This window comes from Rhipicephalus microplus, chromosome 6, assembly GCF_043290135.1.
Source record: "Rhipicephalus microplus isolate Deutch F79 chromosome 6, USDA_Rmic, whole genome shotgun sequence".
Taxonomy (NCBI): domain Eukaryota; kingdom Metazoa; phylum Arthropoda; class Arachnida; order Ixodida; family Ixodidae; genus Rhipicephalus; species Rhipicephalus microplus.
The window spans coordinates 96,883,501-96,909,949 of NC_134705.1; the positions used below are offsets into that span (position 1 = coordinate 96,883,501).

Below are 26,449 nucleotides of genomic sequence, written 5' to 3' on the forward strand. Positions count from 1 at the left end.
GTGAAGGAGACACAAAAGCCCCGGTAAGTGCTCGGCGATATTTCATCTTTGGTACATTTTCAACAAAACACATTCCGCGCTATCGGTACTTCGGTAATCTTTAGAAAAATAATGATAGATGTAACCTTATGACACAAAAAAAGCTGAAAAGGGTCAATGAACAAATGCGTGTGAAAGGGCCCTAAACAGCCTCTGAAATTAGAAAGGACGAGGTCGTTGTTCTGTCGTTCCCTGTATTTCCACGCCAGCAGTCTGATCACGTGACAATATGAGAAATGAAGCTCTAGATTGGTGTATATTCTGGAGATGTTCACTTTGAATGGTTTCCTGCCCTGATTAACAGAGCAAAGGCACGCCCGTTCGACCTCGTTTTGTATGAGTGTCATGCGTAGACTGGTTTTACTTCGTGTCGTACGTTTCAACTGGTCGAGCAGAAATAAACAACACGTAGCCAGGAGTCCCCAAATCCTGATAGGCTCATCGATCGGTGCTGACTTTGTGCGCGTGCTTTATGAATAAATAACCTGCGAGGAGAAGATAGTGTCTGTAGGAAGGGTAGCGAAGGAGAGAAAGAAAACCACTCTCTAGTTCTTGAATTCGAAATGGTTCAGTGGCTCATTACGGACTTCTTAGTCGAAGTGGAGAAGATGAAACGAATAAGGGCAAGGCATGCAGCAAGTTGGCAATTGCTGGTCATTAAGTGTCACGAAGTGGATTCCACGATAAGGCAAGCGTGTGAAGGAGATACAGAAGATTAGGGGGAAAGATGAGGTTAAAAGGTTCGCGTAGACGACGAGGGTGCATCAAGCGCTGGACCTCATCAACTGGTGAAATTTACATGGGGCCGGAGGCATGCGTTCTACGGTGGATGTAATCAGGCTGATGATAGTGATGATGTAAGCTTGAGACATCTTTGGTCGGACTGGTGATGATGACGATTATGTAAACTTTAGACATCTCCAGTCTGGCAGATGATGATGGTGCGTTCCGCAGACATCCTAGCTCTGGCTGATGATGACGATGGGGTAAACTTCAGGCATCCCGAGTCTGGCTGATGATGAGGATTCTGTAAACGTCAGACATCCTTGAACCAGCTGATGTTGATGATGGTGCAGGGTTGAGATGTCCCTGGTCTGCCTGATGATAATAATGGTGGGACATTCAGGCATACCTGTATACCTCTGCGCATGTAAACTGCGCCACGGGTGTGTGGTTTCAAACGGCCAACGCCGTCGCTTTTAGCTTACTGTACTACGGTTGAATCCAAGTTATGCATGCGTTCCATATGTTGTGTCGTATTAAAAGTCCATATATTCAGTGTTATCGTATTCTCGCGTCACGTGTTTCTCCTTTTTGAGTCTCGATTGCGCCAGGTGCAGCGGGCGCTCAAGCCAAATCTGTTGCAAAAAAGCTTATGACATCGCAGGTATAGTCTTGGAAATCGCGCATTACAATGCAGCGAACTAATGAAAAGACTAAGGGTTTGCGAATACTCAAAATTTCCAAATAAGCGATCAAATACGATTCTGTGTGACGTGGTACATGAATGAAGCTAATTAATAGTCTTCAAAATAATACCGAATAATTTCCCGAATAATTAGCACAAACAGGAAAACCCGACGAAATAAACGTTAGAACAGTGAGCTTGTATACACTTTATTTTTTGTTTTATTATTGAAAATATTTGGAAGGCATATATGTCCACGATGAATAGGTTGTTAGATGGAGGTAGTTTTGATGACCACTTCAGTGACATAGACTTTAGTGTCAACAATTTGCGACCTTGATTATGAAATTGGTCATCATCATGATAGGGTCACAATGATTTAAAGGTCTTCAACTTGAAATATTTTAAGGCTTGAAGATCCTCAGGTGGTCTCAATTACCGGAGCCCTCCTCTACGGCGTCTCTATAATCATATCGAGCTTGAAACTTAGATAATAATAATAATATTAATAATAATAATAATAATAATAATAATAATAATAATAATGATAATAATAATAATATTATTATTATTATTATTATTATTATTATTATTATTATTATTATTATTATTATTATTATTATTATTATTATTATTATTATTATTATTATTATTATTATTATTATTATTATTATTGTTGTTGTTATCAACAGCTAAAGAGCACCTCTTATTCATGAGACCAGCATTACTTTAGATAGTGTTCGAAGCGTTACAGGTGTTGTGAGGCCTTTTCAAATGAATCTGTTAGTTTATAGCTTCTCGTCGGTGTAATTCCATATGTATACAACCCCGAGGTGGCACTTGCGCATCCGTTGCATGAGGGAGCACCTGATACTTAAATTCATTGGCTTGTTACCATTTTCTGTTTCGTAGCTGCTCGATATATTGCACAAGCTGTATTTGCTGAAGCCAACACTATTCCAAAAGTTTCTTTCACTCATTGCATTGTTAGCAATATTAATCTAAATACATCTTTTTACGACAATGTGGCTAGCTATTGCTACAGTACTGTTCAATCGCAACCTTACGTCTCGTGTATTTAGGAAATTAAAAAGACCCGCTTATCCACGCCTAAACATTCGCATTCAGGGTGACTGAGTTTATTCTATAATAGATAAATATATAGGTAAAAAATAAATATGACGAGGACTTGGTAACTACGTTTCTCAAGCGTAACGCAACTATATATTTTTATAGAAAAACAGAACGAAAAGACGTTGCCAGAATAAAACAACAAAACCGTCGCTTTTTACCGACTTCAATCTTCATTCCTAAACCAGCGACCAGCTTCTGTGTTTTTCGGTTAACTAATAGGTTTGAGATGACGTCATGGTTAACGTAAACTTTCTTTTATTTTTGAAACCATTAGATTATCTGCATTGAGAGTAATAACTATTTATGCTTTCTTTCTTTAGATAACAACTGTAGACGCAAAAACATCACCTACAAGCACAGGCAACTTTTCAACTTCAATCAGAACAAGTAAGTCAGAGTTTCTATGATGATTGACATACTCTATGGTAACGAGAACAACAAAGATGCTAAAGAAAGTGTAGGGAATGGTGCCAGCAGTAATAGTAATGTAAATGTGAAGAAAAAAAAAAAGAGGATGAAAGGATAACTTGCCACCGGCAGAGATAGAGCTTGCGACCTTCGAAAAACGCATTCGATGCTCTACATTGCATCTAACAAAGAAAAACGAGCCGTTAAGTTTACACGTATTTCCTTCATTCGTAGCGAGGGTCTCGTTCTGACAGACTTGATGCCTTCAGGTAGTACGCGAAGGATTTTGGGTCAGCTGCTAGCTCATGATAAGATCACGTGCTACGGGACGTCAACAAGAAAACAACGCTGTTCCACACTCGCTGCAATGCTGCTCGCAACGCTGACTAACACTGCCACGCCTAAGTGGCCATATGTACCCTGTGAGGTGGACAAAGGGATGTCTTCCGTGGCAGCTGAATCGGTAGAGCATCGGAAGTGTTATTCGTAGGTCGCAGGTTCGGTTCCTGCCAGCGGCAAACTATTTTTTGTTCACTTTTCTTTCTTCACATTTGCACTACAATTACTATTTATACCATTCCTCATACATTTCTTGTCTATGAGGATGCAAAAGAGTGGAAACCGTGAAGCGGCAAAACTGGACTTAACAACGTACAAAGTTCAGGCAAGTCCAATGCAATCTCAAATTTCAGGCGAGCCAGGGCATCACTCATAGACACGCTCATTGTGCTGAATGGTGAAATAACGCATATTTGTCAGGGCACTGTTGTAAAATTGTCTATTTATTGTTGTGGTACCGTTCCGTAAGTGAACACAGATGAAGTGTTGTATTCTTTGTTTACATCGGCCAAATATCCTTAGGTTGGGTAGCAGTGCTTTGACACTATATAGACGTAGAGGGCTCATCTTGGCACTGGAGTGAAAGCTGCGGAGCCGGGCATTCCATGCGTTCGTCTTATATCAACCAAAAGCATAGGGCTTCTCAACTTCTATTTTCTGTTTCATTTTACAATAAAAGTTCTTGTGAGATCACATCACGGGTCACGGGCAGCGCCATGGTGGTTCGCTGCAGCCGCCACCGCCAGCTTCCGTAATCACTGTCGCAGAAATAAGAAAAAAAAAACAACTTGCTAAATAAAAAAAACTCCGAGGACACAGTGAGGCCCGAAATCGGGTCCGCTGGCGCCAGCCCCGTATTCTACCTCTGAGCCACGCCGGTGCTTGGGACTTGTTCGCCAACTTGCCTTAGGCAGGCTTGATGTCGGAAAAGGAATCGCGTTAATGTGATCAATGAAGCGTTTTAGAGCTGCAAAAGAACAACCAGTCGTCACTCATTGCGAATGAGCGTAATGAGGGGCTCGTTCGATGCTCCAACCCATGAGCTGTGGCGCGTACCCACTTCAGGCATAATTCCTCATCGTCGTCATGGACTGCATGTACGATCGGCACAAAATTTCTCGTAAGTGTTTAGCGGATACCACGCTTCTCCGAAAATTGACGAAAGATAGCGTTGTGTATGCTGGCCCATAAATTATGATTAATAATGGCGTAGTGGCTACCCAGCAAGTGTGATTGTAGCAGTTACTCGAAAAGTATTTAGAAAAGGCTCTGACTGGCCGCTCTTACTGCTGTCGCTGTGACTGCGTGGCGTGGTTCATGCAGATTTATCGTTTTTTTTTTGGTTGCTAGCATTTAGACATTTACAAAAACGAATGCGGGAAAAGTGTGGTTGAGAGAGAGTCATTTAAATTTTCAATGTACATTGCGGTGTAACATTTCTAGCATTTTCTTTGGGTAAGTAAAGGTGAAGTTTTCAACCACGTGCGGGACAACGGACGTAGGAGAAGCCATGTTTTCTTTGGGAAGCAGGCTTGCAGAAAACTAGGTGCTACCTAAGAAATTAAAAAGGAATATTTATTTTATAAATTGAACAATAAGTTTACATATCCGGCTTTCCGTATGCCAGGCCTAGTTTCATAATAAATAAAGGAGTATTAATTTAAGCAAGGTAACACAGTCATTTACGAAATTGCCTACTACTCCATGTGGTGCTAGCAGGCATGCTATAGCTTCCACACTACTGCCGAGAAAAGTTGAGGGATGAGTATTGGTGAGTTCACCTGTACTAAAATGTGCCTAGATGTTGAGGCCTCTCAAGGAAGCCATGAACTCAAAGGCACACAGCGAGCGTTATATGTTCCAACCATTTACCCATAGCCAAATGGCATCTTGCCACCGGTAAAATGACAGGTTCTTGAATTCACGTTTGAGGCATATACTCCACACTACCAATTTTCTAAATCCTCCTTGAGTTGCTGAAGACGACTGGAAGGCGAAATTTACATTCTTAGGTGAACTTCTTGTCACACAAGTTTGTGTGATTCGGCGATAAAATATCCAGATCTTCGCGCACTCATCATAATACGCATCATGAAAATACGTGATATATATATATATATATATATATATATATATATATATATATATATATATATATATATATATATATATATATATATATATATATATATCTATATATATATATATATATATATATATATATCTATATATATATATATATATATATATATATATATATATATATATATATATATATATATATATATATATATATATATATATATATATATAGTGCTCACTGCAATAGTGCACCCTCCAGTTAAGAATTTACGCCATTGAAATGTTGTTCTTCTTTCCCGCGCCAACAATAATCGACACTCGTACCACCATTTCACCGCAGCCACTACGACGACTACGACGAGTAAGACGGGAACGACGAGAACGACGAGAACGACGAGAACGAGGACAACCACTACTACAAGAACGAGGATGAGTACACCGCCTCCTCTGCTGTGCTCGGTGGGGTCGCAGGCGGCCATTCCTCTGCTCTTCCCGCCCGACCAGTCGTGCGACATTGTGATCTACACTCACGTGCGCATATTCAACAACACCGTGGTCGGCACTGTCAATGACATAAGCCTAATCGCGTTTCTGAACGCTTGCAAGACCTACAAGTTCTCCTCCTGTGGTTTCTCGTTCGAGCTCGGGTGAGTATCCGTTTGCGTGCAACGCTCAGGGCTTAGCGAAAGCATGGGCAGACACGGACACAGGTGGGGCATGACGGCAACGACAAGAAATCCACCGAGAGAGCCCATTCAATTGGCATCGCAATAAAAAATATCACTGGCGTGGTGTTCAACCTAGTCATTATAAACTGCAGGGTGCTCAAACACGGACTCGACAAGGAAGTCAGGACAGCACAAACGCCTGTCAACAAATGAATATGCGCACAACGCAGGAAAAGGACAGACATCTGTTTCGTAAAATACCAACAAATTGGCTGGTTGCCTAACAATTGTCATCTATAGACTGTTTTTCGGAGATACTCTGTCTATGCCAAACTAGATGGCGCCACCACACCGAAGCGGCCACAGCCTTCTCTTCGGTGGCGCTGCCTCGATGTGGCGTGTGGCGGACGTTGCCTTGAAGCCTACGGCGAGAAATGGTGGTATAAAGAAGAAAAAAGGCACCCAATTTTTGTCAGCCATAAAACGACCCAGCGCAGTGCCTAAAGGGAAAAAAAAAGAGAGCAACAGCCCAGCGGCGCGGTCCATGCTTTGCGCCCGCTCTGCAGGCCTGCCTTCAACCCAGGAGAGGCGGTGAATCGGCCAGCCGTCGGGAATGCTGAAGAAGTGGAAAAAAAAAGAACAATAAATCACGTGTTCAAACGTGGCAGCGTCCGTTCCCCGCTGCGGAAAACCGTCTATAAGATATCTTTTAGCTTCGGCCGCTTCTGCATTGGACAGACGGGAGACTGCATTAACCCAGAGATTATTGATACCTCAGATATTGATAACCAGAAGCTCACCTTTTAATCCTTCTTTACATTGTCCAGAGTGGAAGTGGCCCAAATTTTCGAGGAATGCGCAGTTTTATACCCGCATAGGCATGAAAAAAAAAAGCCATATCATGCATTGAGGCATGACATATCAATAACAGTGGTAGCAAATGCATGAGGCAACCATCAAATAACTTGCATAAAGATGAAATCAAATGCCTTGAGAGCACCAGCTAGGCCTTTTACGTCGCATGCAATTTCGGCCATTTTGAGAGACCGTTTTTTCAGTGGCTAGAAGGTATATTCACATAATCCTCACATCATTGAAGAGCAGTTATCTTCTTTAGACTGAACATGATATTCTAAAAACTCTTTATATAAGACCTTCTTGTTTAACATTATAACCTAGCTTTTGAGTGAATTTGCGTCTCCGAAAAGTTTTAACACGAAAACTGTAAAGTTACTAATTTCAATATGCTTCAGATGCTCTATGTATATATGCAGAATACAAGAAAAAATAATCAACTGCTTATATCGAAATACACAGAAAATAATGGTACCTAAACACTAAAAACATGGGTTATGTATAATAGATCCTAAAGTTAGAAAACAGCGGAGAAGCAAGCACACTTTCTCACAAATATAGATCAACTGTTCATTTAGTAGCCACAAGGATGTTAATTGCTGTCAAAGTTAATTTTCACACTAAAGTATCTCGTAATGCTTGTCTAGCTTCTTTTGTGAGCTATATTCACAATATATCATGGCATGTTGTCAATGTTTTCCAACACACTTACTGTACACTCTTGAAAAAAGGCAGTGCTACTAACTAACTTCGAGGTAGTAAATTGTTGTCACAACATTCACTACCTAAGTAGTAACTGCAGGATGTATACTCCAGACGTGTACTACCTTAGAAGCAACCGGAGGTAGTAAATGTCTGTGGTCTACTACCTACAGTTACTACTTATGTAGTGAATGTTATGACAATTCACTACCTCAAAGTTAGTAAGTAGCACTGCCCTTTTTTAATAGTGTAGTCTGCTCTGGCTTCAATCCTAACCATTTCAAAATTTAGGCTGTTGTGATACTACCATCGTTAAATGCGAGAACAATATGCAGTGTCACAATTCTTAAGACTCGCGACCTCACAAAAAGACAGCAAGGACTCTCCAGTTCAATGGCCTTTAACTCAGCACTTACACCCGCCCGTTCTCACGCGCCATTAAGTCTAATTTCTTCACATGAAATAGTCACGGTAATTAAAGCACATGTGTTCTCACCATGCACGCGATTCACATCGAAAGACGCTGAAAAGGCTGAAAGTTTCAACAATGAAGAGCTTGCTGGCGCAGCGTTGAGCGCCTCAAAACGTCACTTGGCCTTTATTCACATTACCAAGAAAACTGTATGAGTGGCCGCGAAACTTACACTTGCTGAATACCTTCTTTAACCCCCGCATCTTAGATTATCGACAATCGTGACAAGCACGAGGTGTGATAAAGCTAAAAGCTGAAAACGTTCGAATCGATGTGCTTCGAAGAGGAAGTATAAATATAAAAACGCAGTGTCTTCGGATTGCCTTAGAAGTCACCTGTTCATTTGATATATACACTTGACTGTAGATTTGATTTGTTTGTTATGTGGGGTTTAACATCCCAAAACCACCATATGATTATGAGAAAAGCCGTAGTGGAGGGCTCCGAAAATTTCGACCATCCGGGGTTCTTTAACGTGCACCCAAATCTGAGCACACGGGCCTACAAAATTTCCGCCTCCATCGGAATTGCAGCCGCCGCAGCCGGGATTCCAACCCGCTACCTGGGGGTCAGCAGCCGAGCACCTTAACCACTAGACCACCGTGGCGGGGCTTGACTGTAGACAAGCACTGCGACTCTCGTACACGAAATTTTGTGTTTTAGATGGATAGGTCGTTCACCGAGCGCATACAAGGGGCTTACGAGTGATACGAGTGAGTTTGCGCTCACTACTTGCTTTTGAAAAAAAAAACACTGGTTTTGAGCCACACACAAAAAAAATGCAATTTAGGAAAAACTGCGAATGTGCAAAATATGCACAAAAGAACAGCCTTCGCAAATTGCAATGTGAGCAAAAAGTGATTTTTTTCTTCAAATTTTGCCATACTCTGTGCTCTTAACAGTTATCTTTCACGTAAAGCCCCACGCGTGCCATATCAATAGGTTTCATTTGGCATGAGGTTTCACGCTTTTTTTTTTCGCCACTGTGCGCATCCTCAGTTGCTAGTAGCCGTTTGTGGTGTGACGCCTTTAATGTGCCCGTGTTTTCCCGCCCTGTCATTCAGAATAAACATGCACTAACTAGGTGAGCTCTCTGTAATCCTGTTTAACCTTAGACGTACATGTTATGCTTCTTCTGCAGAGATATGGACAAGGACCAATTTATGAATACAGAGATCAGGGACAACTTAAAGAACTCGAAGGAAATGAATCGAGTGCAAAACTACGGCATCCTGAACCTCTACGGCTGGCAAGGCGACGTTGAAAATTACACAGTCACCAGCGTACCATCCTTACTTATGGTGAGGTGACGGCATGTCTTTTACGTGACCGTCACTTGGCCTGACGAGCGTAGGTTTGAACATTTGTATAAGGTGACGCTTTGTCCGTACTGGCGTCGGCTTTAGGTATGTTCGCAGCTTTCATTCGCGATAAGTTCTTTTGTTGTGAAGAACAGCTTCATGCGATCATCGATCCTGCCTTGTTGGTCAAAATTACGAGCAACGCAGTTTCCCAGCGGAGACGGGCACAACTACATAATTACAGAGTAACCAAAATGGAGACTATATCATTGGTGGACTCTTAAGCTTCGCCTTTAAGAGTTCAACGTGATAGCGCTATCCTGTCTCTAGTGCGTACCTAAACTGCTTAGTGCACGTTGTTTTATTGTATGATGCTACTGGATAATTTTGAACTGGGTATAAATCCATGTAATCAATAAAGTTCAAAAGTTAAAAATGATTTTTGTCAAGAAAGCGTTCGCGTATGGCTGCATTCTGTGCAACGGGTAGCATGCCTTGAACCACGACCAATTATGCGCGTGAAATGTTTTGGAACTTGCCACGTACCCATGACGTATTCTCAAGGAAATAGGCTAAGTAACGCGTGCGCCTTTTATAAAGAATGGCCAGCTTTGAACCACGGTGTTGCTAGGACGATCGCATAGTCTGACGCGCGATGGAAATGTACAGTGTCAATATTTATGAAAGGGAACACTGTGACGCGTGGAAGCTTAGCTGCGCGCTCCGGCGGCTGCTGGCAGTGCGTTCAAGTGGGAGCGAGAGCAACCACAATCTCTTTTCGTGCAATCTAGCGGTGACCGAAACAAGCAGTCGTTGCTCATATAGAAGGGCAAGCTTGCGACCCGTCCCTCTTCAAATCGATTACCAGCTCTCGCGTACTCGCCTTGAAGGGGCAGGGGGTCGCAATCTTGCTGCTGGTTTCATATCAGCAACGAATGGTTGTTTTGCTCGTTGCGAAATGATGCGAAACGAGACTTTGGTTGCTCTCGCTCCCGCTTGAACGCGCTTCCAGCAGCCGCCGGAGTGCGCAGGCCACGCGCTCCCGTGTTCTCTTTCATAAAAATTGTCATTGTACATTGGCTTGTACCGCGCAATACCGCTGATGTCTGTATTATTGCGAAGTCTTTTTGTTTGTATAGCGTGAAAGTTATATTCTACGCTTTTCGAAGCAAAGGAACCTATTTTCACTGTATTCCGGCGCTGAAGCGTGGCAGTGTGGTAGAACACCCATTTGCCGCGCATGGAATTCCAATGAGATTTTGTCGTATTCATTGCTTACTGTTTCGCCGAAACTATGGCTATTTTTAACCTGTACTGAACGACAAGAAGATGTGTGCATAGAGAAATCACTGCGCCCGAAGTACGCGGAATGTGCTTGAAGCAGAAGAAATGAGCAGTGGATTTGGGGGGGGGGGGGGGGTGCAAATTTATGATCGGGTAAGAGACAGCTGTGGGTGTAGCTTCCACTTTTTTCGAAGGTTGTAACCACCTACACAATACTTCACAAGCATGCTTTTGGCTTTTCATTTGTTCTGATCTATTGAGTAATTTTAGCTCTTTGGCAGCGTTCGTCCTGTGTATTTCTTTTGCTTTGTGTCTTTCTCAATGAGTGCTAGCTTTTAGGACATGCGCCTTGGCAAAGTATTTGTAGCTTGCACGTGATGTCATGGGTGGACAACATGGCGGCTTTAATGACTTCAATGCACTATAGTTACATGGCCATTAGCCTAATTCAATGTAGTAGCTGCGTCGCTGAAACGTTATGAGGGCTCTGTGCATGGTTAGCAAGAGAAGCAGCATGCGGTGCAACACTATCACGGTGTTTACATTCCACCACTCTGGTGCTCAAACAGTGGCGTCCGAGCAAAACATATATAGGTGGACGCGGCGTAGGTAGACCTTGCCCGAAGAAATCACCGCCATATCCAGAAAGTCAAGGATGTTTGAGGGCGTTGCTCAGAGATGATCGGGTAACCCAGGAATCCTCCACAGACGATCCTCTGCCATCATTAAAGACGTGATGGGTTTGTCTGACGGCGCGCCCGCTTCGCTCCTGCTTCGCTGGGCCGCTGTTCAGGATTTGCTTGACGGCGAGCCCTCGTCCCGTCGACGTCCCGAGCTCTCACCGCAAGGTCTTGGCGGCGAGCCCAAGCTGATGCTGTGTTGCGAACCCACCACGCAGCTGCCTCGGCCTCTGGGGTGTTCATGTTGTGGAGCGGTAACTAAGAGTGTTCACTGAATGAGCTCCAAGCGAACAGAGAAGAAGCCATCTAAACGCGAGTGCTGTATAAAGGCGCGGCCATCTAGCGGTCGCCTATCTAACTAGAGCACGCGACGCCGCTTTCGTGACTCCATAGAGAGAGCCAACCTGTGAGATAGCACAGCCGCGCCTCTAGAGGGAGCAGTGGGAACTAGTGTTCGTACCGACGATAACGAACAAGCTTGTTCGTTGACAAACTGGTACGGAATTGTACGTTTCCATAAGAATCTCGAGGAAAACATATTCATTCCATACGGAAACATGCGGAATTTTTGCAACTTCCTTAGGGAGGCGCGAGCATAAGCAGCTGAACGAGCAAGCTCCTAAATAAATAATTACGATTTCCTCTCTATTTGTTTCTTAGACGCTCCGGAGTCTACTGGGTGAAGACAGACATCAATGCAAATTGTTTGTCGGCATCGGATACTACTTATACAACAACACGGAAGCCTGGTCAAAACTGCAACACATTGCAGATAACGTGGCAACGTGAGTGTAACCAACGTCCAAAAGCGAACAAACGAGGCTCGGCCAGTTTAGTGTGGCCACGTATGTCGGTTCCAATACTGGTTGACAAGACTAGGATGATATCGTTTTAGTGGAAAGGTAAAAAAATCTGCAAAGTAAGCGAAAAAAAAACGTTTTTGGTCATTTTGACACGTTTTACTTTTTTTATTTCGGTCGCGAAAGGATTTCAAATTCAAGTTCTTCTACGACAGCGCTGACTCCAGTTATACTTCAATTTGTTTTTAGTTCTACATTTTCAGCTCTCTATGTTGTTCCGAGTATCTGTGATGAACAATTTTATAACGGGGGCTCTCGCTGGACGAGTGGTCTTTTTTTGTCTTCAAGACAGCTACTTTTGGCCTTGTAGACGCGACAAAATCGCTTGCCTTTACTTTGGTTACGGCGATTCCCCCCTTCCCCAAATTCCTCTTCAACGGTCGTTAATCGCTTCTAGCCTCAATCTTGTTCTGAACTTCTGCCTTGCCTAAATGTCTGCGTTGCTTCAACATGCTTGCTTGCAGGCCCGCTGTGGACATCCTAGTGTTAATGACCACCGTTTTGAATATGCCCTCTCCAGACTACTGCATCACGTTGCCCATTAACGCTTACAAGAGCCAGAACGTGTTTACTCCGACTATGGTGAGCCGCTTTTTATCACAGTGCCAATTGTACCGCAGGACGACCTCAGTGCCAGATTGCAACCATCTAGTTTCTTCATGCTTACTGTGTCACCCTGATGCCTGAAAGTTGTTGAATAATACAAAAAAGGAGGAGATAAGTTGGGGGAGCCCCAGTGCTTGGAATCTGGTAACACTTAATGTTTATTTTATTTATGTATTGCATATGCGGACGCGAAGTTGACGCAGGACAGAGGAACTACGTGTAACTATAAGCTACAATTCAACGCAGCAGGCATGTCACTGAAATACTGAGTGTTTCCTTTGCATGTTTTTTTTGTTTCATTTACGATCTTAATTCACAGCTTGTAACAGTGGTTTTTTTTATTAGCACTTGATCTCTCTTGCCTTGAAGGGTTGTTTTTGCGGCATTAAACAAGCAAACGTAAAATAATAACGATTTACGGCAAAAGCAACTTAACAAGAAAACAGTCTATCTGTGCAACAAGGCTGTACATATTCCATTGAAGAATCTTCCGATGGCGATGCATCACTTAACGGAGAATTTTGTGCCAGAATGACCGCTGACGACTTTACTCGTCACAATGAAGAAATCTGTCTCACGTGGGACTAGTGCACCTACACTCGTGGCCTCCAGCTGACCATGTCGGACTATGTCGGAGGCCATGTCGGAGGCCATGTAGCTGACCATGTCGGAGGCCATGCTTCACTGGCCATAGTTGTGCATCGTGACGCTAGATATGTATATTTGTCCATGTTGCGCCAGTTTTAGGCCCCATCACGGACACCATTAAAATGAAAGTCTCTTTCTATAAGTTTGATGGACAGTATGTTAATGTACTTGCCACCTGTTTTTTCGTCTCTCCCGCTTCTCTAATCACGCGTGAAAGCCGATTCCTAATTCTTCTCACAATTGTGCATGCTGTTAACAAAAGGAGGCAGCCGCACTGCTGACTGACTCCGAAGAAACCACCTGCCATGCTTTTGACATTAAAGTCGAAAAACAGGGTGACGAGTGCATTAGCATGTCACCTGTACCGCTGACAGCAAAAGAGTTCCATTTTCGTGGTGTCCGTGATGATGCCTAATAATCTTACTCCTGCGCAGCATATGCGCTCATGTTTTGCGATAGGTAGCGTAATATTTGTAGGATAAGCGCCATGTAAGTGCGTGTCGTTCGTTCATAGTGTGATCGTCTCCAGCGTACTTTTGGCGTTCTTAAGAATCTACAACCACGTGCCCAGATGACCACCTTGATGTACTCGAGGCCAAATAGTCCTACGAGATTAGATTGATTGATTGATTGATTGGTGGGGTTTAACGTCCTAAAACCACCAGATGAATATGAGAGACGCCGTAGTGGAGGGCTCCGGAACTTTCGACCATCTGGGGTTCTTCAACTTGCACCCAAATCTGAGCACAAGGGCCTACATCATTTTCGACTTCCTCGAAAGTACAGCCACCGCAGGGATTTGATCCTGTGACCTGCGGGTCAGCAACAAAGCAGTTTAGCCACTAGACCACAATGGTGGGGCAGCCCCGCGAGATTTGCTTCAAGGGGCACTAAGGAGAAAAAGATTTTTAAATGCGAATGTATTTCTTGGTCGGTCTGTGTTAGACACCCGGCGCTGTCCGCGGCGGTGTCCGCGCGCCAGCAGGTTTTATCTCTCCGCTCTCACTCTCGCTCCAAAAGCAACAGCTGGGGACACACGCACTTGTCGTCGCCCCTAGTAACTGGAGCATGTGTTGCGAAGGAGTGTAGGAGAGGGTAAGTGCAGTGCATCGCCACTCCAACTCTCCCCGTTCGCTCTCTCCTCTTTGCACCCCACTCTTCCGTCCACTGAGCCTCACTCTCAACCGCTCGCTGGCTGGGCGCTTCTTAAGAACATCAGAAATGTGAACTCGAGGTGCCACCATAAAACGCCAATTCCGAGCCGAAAATGCTGCCGCCCTACTCCCCTACTCTCCCGTCAGCTCGCTTCTCACCCTCGGCCGTTCACTGCCTGGGTGCCTCTCAAGGGGATGGTGGAAGTCAGTGAAGGCAAATGTCTGATGGCAACGGTACTTTTTCTCGGTGCAAAAAGTGCATTCGCATTTCTTCACGATTTCCTTCGGGCAGGTGGGGCATTTTTTCACACTAGTAAATTCCTCTTTCGCAGTTCGAAAATCGGTACGGTTGCCACGAAGACGCTTCGGCTTCGTTAGCGAGAAAAGGTTCTATAGAAAAAAACATTTGCCGCGTATCAGCGTGATTCGCTGCAAATGTCTTCCAAAGAAACTATTCTGCCAGCCGTCTTTTTCATGCATAGCGTCGTATTTTAAGCACAGCGTAAGAAGCACTGTGGTCTTTAGAATGACGTATGTATGTATTTTTTAGTAAAGGAACACACAGTTTAATACTTACGTATTGATGTTGGGCCTCAGATATGGGTATTATATGCTTTTTTGATTTTGGTTTTGACCGACCGACCGACCGATTAAATGTCGGCCAAGCGGCCAACATTTAATCGAGTATCCTCAGTTATTCCGCCATCAAATGTAGTCACGTAGTGCCGCAATGCCGTGCGAGCGCAGCGCAGATCTAAAGACGGCTCAGGAGGAGGGAGATGCCTTCACTCGATTGGTGAGGTTGTGGAGCCCTCCCTCGCGGCCCCCTGGAGTCAGCGCTATATGCACAAAGAGCTTTAATGCAACATACTATTTATAATAAATAAGCCTTGTATATAACTGTACACTGCCTTGCCACTTATTTACATGTGTGAGTGGTCAATATCATGGGTTATTTACGGTAACACCGAACGATCACACTGCTTCGCCCAGTCAGCATCGCTCATTCCATAGATATACCGCGATTTTAGATGTTAAGAAGCTCTTGACTATCCTGTGCAATGCAGTCCGTTCGTGTCTCCGTGCCAACGTGCCGCACCACGCTCCTCTTGCCCTGGGCGTTGGGGTGGTGCCAAGTTGGTCACGCCTTCCTTCGCAGTGTGCTGTGACGTCGCTCTAACCCTCGTGTGCTGTGCACTCCCCACGTGTCACCTCTATCTCGCCTCAGCCTCTCCACCACTCGCAAGGTTCGAGCGCATATCGCGTGAACACTCTTTCGGCTCGTTTATCTCCGATGGAGGACACCAAAAAGCAAAACTCCTTCGCTCCCCGAAACATGCGCTGAAGCGATTTCACCTAACCTGGGCGTCGTCAGTGTTTCGAGGATTAGCAGAGCCGATCGCGTTCGCAAATGGCGACGTTGCGCCTGCAGCACCGACGAGGCGCGAGCCAGGGAAGCCGAACGCAAGCGTCGGCAGTACAAGACCAACGACACCGACGAGGTGCGAGTGAGGCATGCCGATCACGTTCGAGAATGGAAGTGGCGCGCGGGTAACACCGACGAGACGCGAACTAAGGAAGTCAAGCGGAAGCGCTGACAGCGGAAGGCCAACACCAGCGAATCTTTGATGTCGTCGGCAACGTCTCGAAAGCACCGTGGGCTCTCCGCCGAATCACCCGCCGAATCGGCGTGCGCAACGCTGCTGCTTCGCCTCCCATCAGGGTACCCTTTGGGAAAATGTCTTAAACTTTTTTATGTTAATGCGTTTACTTCGTGACTATCTGTCATACATATTATTTTAGACATCGTTCGTCCAACTTAAACCAAGCTTGAACACCACTAGCCTTGTATCACATGTATCGAGCACTTCACGGTGAGCGTGATCAAATGAGATGTATGAATGAACGACTAGCCGAGCCCCCTGAAGTGCTATGAACTTGGAAACATGCGCATGGTGGGGCCACCTTGAAGTTCTCGCAGCAAACGTCATGACATCGTATATTTTGACGGTCTACAGTAAATCCTGAGTAGGTCTTGATTGGTAGAAATGGTGCAGCCAGCAATACAAATTCCTGGCCACGTCATTGTGCCCATAGATGTACTTGTGAAATAGACTTGTGAACATTGTGAACATAAACTTAGAACACCAAGTTTCAGGAAAAGTTTTGGAGTCGATTTTATCGAAATACGAAAACTATGCTTCGAAATTTGTGACGTCACGGGCGACAGTTGCGACATGAAATATGAGAATGAAATTTTTAGCTTGATTTTCTCGGCCATTACTGAACAGATGGTGTTGAAATTAACGACATTAGAGTTCTCAGAATGCAATTTATCAGTGAAAAACTGATACATTGTTTCACTCTATACATATAGTGCCCTTTCAGACGATGCCTTTTACTAATCTCCAGTTATGGCGGTTCAGTGGGCTAGCACGTTATAAACCGTATAGACTAGACTGCTAAGCCGAAGGTCGTGGGATTGAATCGCGGCTACAGCAGCTGCATTTTCGATGAAATCGAAAATTATTGAGGTGGTGTACTTGAATTTAGGTACGTGTTAAACAACCAGACGTGTTCGGTATTTCCGGAGCCTTCCACTATGACATTTCTGATAATCACATCGTCGTTTTGGCATGTTACACCGCACATGTTATTATTGTTGTTGGTTTTACCATTACACTTTACTGCTTAGAGCAACAAGATGTGTGCGAAAGAGGCAAGATTGAAAATGGCGGCGATGACCGAAAATGCTCTTACAACCTCAGGATAACGCCGCCACAATAGCCAAGGCAACCTTCAAGCCATCGCTCATCGTAGCCTTCGCACTGCAGATGGGCGTCGTCATGTACTTGTTGCCAGATGAGCCCGATACCCCAAATGATGCGCTGTACCAGCGGTGCGAGAGCTTCTATCTCACGGACTACTCTCAGGCAAGTTTCACTCTTGACGCGTCGCAGGGGTACCCGGGACATATTTTTTGACGAAAACGATGAAAATGATGTATGTCCTAAGCACTTTGTACCGGGCGGCCTAATCTAATGTACCCATGCAGAGAATCGGTAGTAGCATAAGGGATAACCTAATACACTCCGCGGGTCAACAAACATGCTCTTTACAATATGAGTGCACAGTTTCTGTTCATGACCTCATTGTTACTCCACGCGAACTCCTACAGCCACCATTGCACTAGCCTTGGTGGTGTGGATCGCCGCATAGTTGGCTGAACCAATACAGCTCCACCGCCTGCATGTAGTCGCAAAGAGTAACTTTGGCTTACGAAGCACAGTGCCATTGGCATGGCCACAAACAGGTACAAACAAAAACAAGGAGTTCAATGGTCTCCCTCCTGTTCACACACCTTGCGTAACGCCCTCGTGTGTTCGGAGTGTTCGTGCCCCCAACCATGTGCCAAAACGCGAGGTGAACCACTTGTCATTGTTTGTAGAGCCGTACTTTGCATGAAGAAGCTGCACGAGGACCCTAATTTAGTTACATCCACCCTGCCGCGGTGCTTTAGTCGCTAAGCTACTCGGCTGCTGACTCTCAGGTCGCAGAATCAAATTCCGGCTGCGGCAGCTGCGTTTTCTACGGAGGCAAAAATGCTGCAGGCCCGTGTGCTCAGATTTGGGCACACGTTGAAGATCTCCAGGTGGTCGAAATCACCGGTGTCCTCCATTACGGTGTTTCTTATAATTATATCGTGATTTGGGGACCTCAAACCTCAGATATCCATCAATCAAGCTACATCCAATAAATGTTTCAACAACAGTGATAGAAAGCGGCAATCTGGCTGACGCGAAAATTCTTGATAATGGGCATTTGTTATGTCCTTCTTCTGTACATTATCGGCATCATTATCAGTATTTTGTCGTCATTCTCATCGTCACCGCGTCATCATAATAATCGGTATCATCTTCATCCGATGTGGGCGTGCTCAGCCTCCGGCTGCCTTTCCCTTACCGGGACCTGAGGTTTAATATTCGTCGTCCCAGCGAAGACATCATATGCGTTATTCTAGACTTTGAACTAGCTATAAACCTTACCTTTTGCACTTCTATCTAAACAGCTCTTAATATGAGAAGATGAAAGACCCGCCGTGGTGGTCTAGTGGCTATGGTACTCGGCTGCTGACCCGCAGGTCGCGGGATCGAATCCTGGCTGTGGCGGCTGCATTTTCGATGGAGGCGGAAATCTTGTAGGCCCGTGCACTCAGATTTGGGTGCACGTTAAAGAACCCCAGGTGGTCGAAATTTACGGAGCCCTCCACTACGGCATCTCTCATATTCATATGATGGTTTTGGGACGTTAAACCCCACATGTCAATCAAATCTATGAGAAGGTGAAATCGCGACACAACAAAGTTCGTTTTACAAAATAGGCCTGCGTTCACACTCATCTAGATAGGGGTGTGATGGCATTTTAAATTAGAGCTTTAGTGTCACAAACCCTCTTATAAAGAAATGTTCTAGAAGTTGCCTTTCAAGAGTGTTTTGAATAGGCTACCTCTCATATTTTTAGCCTTACGCCGATGAAAATATTTCTTCGCTACCCCCGTTAACACGGCGACGCTCATGTTTGTGATTTCGTTATGCAAATACGAGTTTTTTTAATGAAGCATGGCCAACCAATGTTTGTGCTTTTCTCGCTCTAATCATTACATTCGCTGTGCAGTCCGGTGTCGTGACGTTGACGAAGGCAGTGGTTTTGTCCAATATGAAACTACATTCGGGTGAAACTGTGTCCCGGAAACAGATAGTCAAACTACAGCAAGCAACGCGCACTGAGCAGTGATAGCTGCGAAGGGAGCTTCGGCCGGCTATATAATGTGTGGCAATGCATATTAGCATTTACATACGTAGCGTCAAACATTCGAGCGTTATCGCTGTTGGCCGAATTTCTTCACAAAGATAAACTCCGTTCGCGTTTGCACGCTCAAATGTAACACATAATCTGGACACCATCTACAATGCTCTCAGACATTGCACAATGCAGTATCTACTCGCACACTACTCCGTCAACATAAAACATAAAAAGAAGCCTCTGTCACAATGCCCCCAACCCTCTGAAAGGACATCGTCCCGATAATTTAGCAGAAGATGGAAGTACAATAATAGAGTAATGAAGAGCAATAAGAGTAAGTACGAGCAATAAGACACCGTAATAAAGCTTTAATAATAACAAAATACAGTCTTAAGGTTCCTTACCGCGTAGAAAAAAGCTTGAGGTGCGCTACATGAACGATTCCAGGTCACGCACGGTGCCTTTGAGAGTTGGGAATGCCGTCAGAGACAACTTCGTAGTGAAGTGTGGCTAGAGGTTGAAGTACCCTGTACATGCCGAAGTACCTTCGCAGAAGTGCTTCACTAAGTCCACGTCAGCGTAAACACGGTTGCTGAACTAGTATTCCACAAAGCGTCGCTGAAAATTGTAACGGTGACTATCGGTCCTCTGCTGATTCGTCATGCCTATACGTAGGCGAGCTGTCGGTCTTCTTCGGTGCACTCATGGTAGACAGCTACGACGAGGTCTTCTTGGTCATTTACGTTAGGTAACATGGCATCAAGCATAGTGGCTGGGTTTCTTCCGTAGACAAACTTGTGTGGTGTCATCTGCGTCGTTTATTGGATGGTCGTGTTATATTCAAAGGTTCCAAATAGAAGGATTGGATCCCAAGTCATGTGCTCCACGTCGACGTACATGGTGTCAGTAACGGCCTCGCTTAGACCATTTGCACTCTCGGTGAGACCATTTGTCGGTGTTATAGGCGGTGGGGCGGCAGTGGCTTCTGTGGCTGTATCTCGAAAATTGCGAGACCCTTAGGCTTCGCCTTTTAAGTGTTAAACGCGATAGCGAAATCTGGCCCCTATAGTGTGCCCTTGAACCGCTAAATGCATACTTATTAATATGTTTTTTTTACACACACGCACACACACGCGCGCGCGTGCCACGTATTTATAGTGATTGTACAGGTTTTTTACCTATTTAGCAGCACTTTTATGAAAGCTTCATGGAAACATACAGTGATATAGTCACATGGTCTTGTATTATGCCCTGCGCGTAGGCGTGACACTTGTATTCGCAAATGGTCACATTCTGTCGGCTATCTTTCGTTAGTTATCTGGCAATCATTCGACTTGCTCTTCTGGAGACCTCTTCCGGCCAACCACAACAAGCATCGCCCTATGATCGTTGGAAAGACAACTGCAGTACTTCACTTTTTTAAGGATCTCGTGAGAATAAAAAGCTAAATCTATGCAAGTGTTGCGGTTTGTTAAAATGGCATTTCCTTGAAGGGGCATACAAAGTCTCACAATGCCTTACAGATGGCAGGATACTATAGCGTTGGCCGTTTGCTTGATCAATGCCTCTGGAAAGGCATGGTGTGTTTTTCGTTAGCTAGACATAGTTGTCCATTTTTAGAGCTGTTTGAAAGTTCCCGTGTGTTGTTAGTGGCGATGGCTGCACTATCTCTGCCTTTTCTTGGCGTAGTTTGGTGGCCTCCCGAATGTTTCAAAGTTTCAAAGTTTCAAAGTTTATTTGCAGGAAAGAAAAAAAATACAAAAACTTCCCTGCGGGAGGCAAAGACTAAAGGCTAAATAGCCTGACGAGGTCTTTACCTCCTGATACAGTCTGCATCAGTGCCATATTACACATATTCACACATCAGTAACATACATATACAAATAAGTGACATTATACATATCTTATTTAGTTACATAGCTTATTTCTACATGATATACATTCAGAATATGTTTTACATAAACAGGAAACAATTTTGGTATCAAACGATTCTGTTTAAGTATCATTGTTCACAGTAAGAAAAAAATCAACTCAGTATACAAGTATTCCTAAATATAAAAGCCTATGGATCTACTATGTCTTTAGTCAAAAGAAGAAAGGATTTATGATGACATTTAAATTGTTTAGTTTTCAGAGTAAAGTCTATATTCGATTCGTGAAGGTTTAGCAATTGTATGATCTTATAATCAATAGCCTGCTTGCCATAGTTCGTGCGTGTTTTCTTAGTTTTGCGGGTAGAATTTCTGAAGCCATATGTTGTTGATACAGTGCGTGGAAAGGAATCCTGTAGTTTATGTTTGTGGATGTGTTGCATCAGTTTAAGATTATATACTTTCCTAGCAGATAGAATTCCATGTTTAAGAAAAAGCGGCTGAGTGTCTAAGTCCTTGGGGTGACCTTTATATTTTTCTATTACACGGAGCGCGCGCTTTTGCAAGATTAATATTCGATCGTAATTGGTCTTAGTTGTTGTTCCCCATACAAGCATTCCGTATAGAAGCCTGGAGTAAAACATGCTATAATATAATGATTTACATAACCATGAAGGGAGGAGGAAAGCAATTTTACTCAAGCACCCTACAGAACGAGCTAGATCTACCAAGAGACTATTTACGTGCGGTGTCCATGTTAAGTGCTCATGAAACCAGACTCCAAGGAATTTTTGTGTGCTGACTTGTTCGAGTCGCTGATTGTCAAACAAGATTACTATATTATCACTGATGTGCTTGTTAATGGGCCTGAACATAATAAATTTTGTTTTTTGTGTGTTTAATTTTAGTTTGTTTTTTGTTAGCCAGCCTGAAAGTTTCGAGAGATATACATTTGTCGAAGCTTCTACTTCCTGAATGGTGGAGCCTGTGAAGAATATACTTGTGTCGTCAGCGAACATTTTAATTTCGGGTGTATACTGAACCTCTGTAATATCATTTATATATAAAAGGAAAAGCACGGGGCCTAAAATGGACCCCTGCGGAACTCCTTTCTTTACGGTTAAATAGTCTGACTTTTTACTGTCTATGCTAACAAATTGTTGTCTGGATGATAAATAGCTTTTAAATAAATCAGAGACTATTCCACGAATTCCATAGCGGCTTAATTTCAACAGTAAGATATTATGGTCAACAGAATCGAACGCTTTACGCAAGTCAAGGAAGACACCTAACGTGAACATTTTATTTTCAATATTTTCTATTATGCGGCTTTTTACATCAATTAGTGCCTCTTCCGTGGTTTTATTTTTGCGAAAACCATATTGATGCGGTGATAAGATATTGTACTTCTCAAGATATTTCATAAGGCGCGTATTTATACATTTTTCATAAATTTTTGAGAATACAGGTAATACGGATATCGGACGATAGTTTGTTAATTCAGTAGTGTTGCCACCTTTATGAATGGGTGTAACTTTGGCCACCTTAAGTTTTGTTGGAAAGATTCCAATAAGAAAGGAATAATTTACCAGATATGTTAATACGGGGCTAAGTATAGATGCGACAGCCTTAACTGGAGCCACCCTTACGTCATCATAACCACTCGCAACGTTTGTCTTTAGTTCTTTTATATATCGGTAGACTTCCTCGGGTAATACTTCGTGTAGTACGAGAGAGTTCATGCAACTACTTGTTTCATCTTCATATTGTGTTGAGTCTTCATCATAAACAGCCACATTTACAAAGTATTGGTTAATTGCGTTTGCCAGTTCCTTACCCTCCAGAATGATATTGTTGACTTTTACTTGTTTAGGTGTATTTGACGTTGCTGTTCTCCCAGTTAAGGAAATAACTTGTTTCCATATTTTTGCCGGTTCTGATTTTATACGTGAGAAGGTGGCTTCATAATAGGCAAGTTTAGCCTTCCTAGTGTCACTATTTAGTTTGTTGCGGAATCGCTTGAATTCACGCAATATTGCAATATCTCTAGTAGCAAGAAACCTGTGAAAAAGCGCGTTTTTCTGCTTGATTCGTTTCAGGAGGTCACTGTTTATCCATGGTTTTCTGTTCTTACCCTTTCGTGTTCTGATCAGTTGTATCGGGAAAGCAATATCGTAGCACTCAAGGAAAATAGCTAGGAAAGTATTATATGCGCTATCTGGGTTGCATTGCACATACACAGGTGACCAGTCAGCACGTTCAATTAATTCGGTAAACTTAAGCAGTGATTTGTCATCAATATATCTATACCGCGCGATATTTGGACATTTAATTTTGTGCTGCAGGTTTTGTGTAGAAATGTAGATAGGTAGGTGGTCACTTAGGTCTGAGCACAGTATGCCCGAGGTGTAATCGCAACTATTTAGGCTTGTTATACAGACGTCAAGTGACGTGGAACTATTGTGAGTAATACGGGTTGGATATATAATGGCATTCCGACATCCATATGATGCTACAAGGTTTTTCAAGTCAAGCGCGTACAGCTCTTCACTCATCATATTAATATTTACATCACCCATGATAAAATATGGTTTTTTTATCTCATTAAAACAATGCATGAGATTTTCCATATGACTGAGAAAATGCCTCTTATATCCAGTTGGGGGTCTATACACCACGGCAAGTATAAAAGAATTTGTTTCTATTGCTAGGCACTCTATGTCACCATTACTCACAGAAAGATCATCAAGCATTTGAAAACAATATCGCTGCCGCAAGTATATAGCCAACCCTCCACCTCTTCCTGCGCGATCCAAGCGTGCTATATTATAGTTAGTGAACTGAGGAGACATGTCAGTATTACACAGCCATGTCTCTGTAAACAATATTGCATCGATGTCCACGTGAAGAGAACTTATAAAGACATCAAATGCTTCATGCTTGTTCCTAATACTTCTTATATTTTGATGTAGTATGGTAAAGGAGGCATCATTAATTATTGGTATTGTTGTTTCTATAGTAGACATGGTGAAAAAAATCCGCCTTCTCTTCTCCTTCCCTTCCCCTTTCTTTACTTAATGAGACCTAAATCAATTGGGCTTGTTATCCGGATTACATCTGACGTTTCATCTTTGCGCGCAAGAATTTTTCCTCCACTAGACCATACGAATTTCTATTTTGCAGATTTCTTTTTTGCTATGGCTGCGCCAAGAAGCTGCTTGTTCTGTCGCGTCAGGTGCTCGTTAACATAAATAACGCTTTCCGCTCCCTCGTAATCGAGGTGACTAGAAAGGATCCTTTGTTTCTTTGCTTTTGCGAGCACCGCATTACGTTTGTTGCGCGAGATGAGCCGGACAACGATGTTCCGTTCATTCCTTTTTGCCGTCGACACCCTGTGACAGATGTCGATGTCACTGTCAGATATTGGCTCGCCCACAAGCTCACCTATCTTTTTCACGACGATAGTTGAGTCAAGTTCCTCTGGTGCACCCTTTATCTCAAGATTGTTACTTCTTTGATATTGCTCAAGTTCTTCAACTTTCTTTTCAAGCCGATGATTCTCGGCTTTTAGTTTTTCGTTCTGAGAAACCAGTTCTTTTACTTCCGCTCTTAGTGCCCTGATATCGGTTCCTATTTTCTTTACTTCATCGCATGGATCGCAGCAAAAATGTGCCTACAAATCACCGAATGGGTTCGTTTTCGTCGTGACACCTGCCGAACAAAATGCGTTAAGGAGACTCCTTCCACTACATAACATTTATGTAGTGTTTTCTCCCGAAGCAGTGGCAAGTTATACCATGGCTTTGTGGTGGGACACCTGCTTGCCACGCGAACGGCTCGGTTTTAATTCTCAATGAGACCAAAATCTTTATTTTATTTGCTTCTTTCTAGACTTTTCGCTCACTGACGATTTTTGCTGACAATCAACGGTTCGGACGCCGATGGCGGAATTTACGCGACACGAGCTCTCTAACGCTATCGCGTTAAAACTGCATCAGTTAGCTCCGCTGTAAAGATCATGTGGATGATGGTAATGAGGAAATCTGGGGCGCCATGGCGCAAAACATTATCCTCAACGAAAAACTTGGCTGCCTCGGTTGCGAAACCTTTGGGCAGGGGACTTGTTTCGGCATAGCCAATCCGGTAGTTGGTAGCCACTATGACCCACTTGTTTCCAACAGCCGATGCCGAGAATGGCTCGAATAAGCCCATACCAGTTTCCAAGCATGGTCAGCGAAGTGGTTCGATTAGTTGCTGAAGCACCGCTGGTCTTTTCGGCTGCGTCTTGCGTCGCTGACAGTTCCGGAATCGTCTCACTTAACGAGCGACGCTAGCGATAAGGTGTGGTCAGTATACTTGTACCCTCACGGGATTGCTGCAAACACTGAGATATCCTGCGGTCTTATCGTCGTGCAGGGCCTAGATGACTTCGGGTCGCAGCCCTGAAGGCACCACAAGAGTCGAAGTGGAAGTGCTTCTTTTAAAAAAGGCTGTTTGGTAGAAAAAAGATCCCAAGTTACCGCTTGAATAACTTTGCAATAACGGTGTTCCTGCCCTCTAGTTATTCTATATGGCCTATACGTTCTGGGTCGGCTCGCTGTCGTTCAGCGTTGCCATCGACACTTGTCGTTCCCAAGAAGCAGTGATCACCCTGGTCATCGTCCGGCGCTGGGTAGACGGGGCATGAGATAACGAAGTGTTTTTTGTCTGACTTCTAAACGACGGTAATGTCATATTTCTGAAGTCACCGACTTCACCGTGACACGTCACTTGATTGATTGATTTGTGTGGTTTAACGTCCCAAAACGGCCATATGATTATGAGAGACGCTGTAGTGGAGGGCTCCAGAAATTGTGACCACCTGGGGCTCTTTAACGTGCACCCAAATCTGAGCACACGGGCCTACAACATTTCCGCCTCCATCGGAAATGCAGCCGCCACAGCCGGGATTCGATCCCGCTACCTGCGGGTCAGCAGCCAAGTAGCTTAGGCACTAGACCACCGTAGCGGGGCAGGTCACTTGAAGGGTCCTTCATATTTGCTAGCCAACACAAGACGTGGTGGTCACTCGCACCCTAAAAAGGCTTGCCGTAGAGGTAGGGGTGAAACTTGCATGTAGCGCAGATGATGGCAAG

General features: G+C 43.9%; 1 protein-coding gene across 1 annotated transcript; it reads left to right on the top strand.

Annotated features, from left to right (window-relative positions):
• Positions 1 to 26,001, top strand: LOC142765950 (uncharacterized). Its single transcript, XM_075867754.1, has 8 exons — positions 1 to 23; positions 2,902 to 2,968; positions 5,751 to 6,057; positions 9,249 to 9,408; positions 12,033 to 12,157; positions 12,697 to 12,814; positions 17,409 to 17,573; positions 25,876 to 26,001. The coding sequence occupies exons 3-8, from the start codon at positions 5,840 to 5,842 to the stop codon at positions 25,999 to 26,001; spliced, it is 912 nt and encodes a 303-aa protein (XP_075723869.1). The 5' UTR covers positions 1 to 23; positions 2,902 to 2,968; positions 5,751 to 5,839.
• The last annotated feature ends 448 nt before the right edge of the window (positions 26,002 to 26,449 follow it).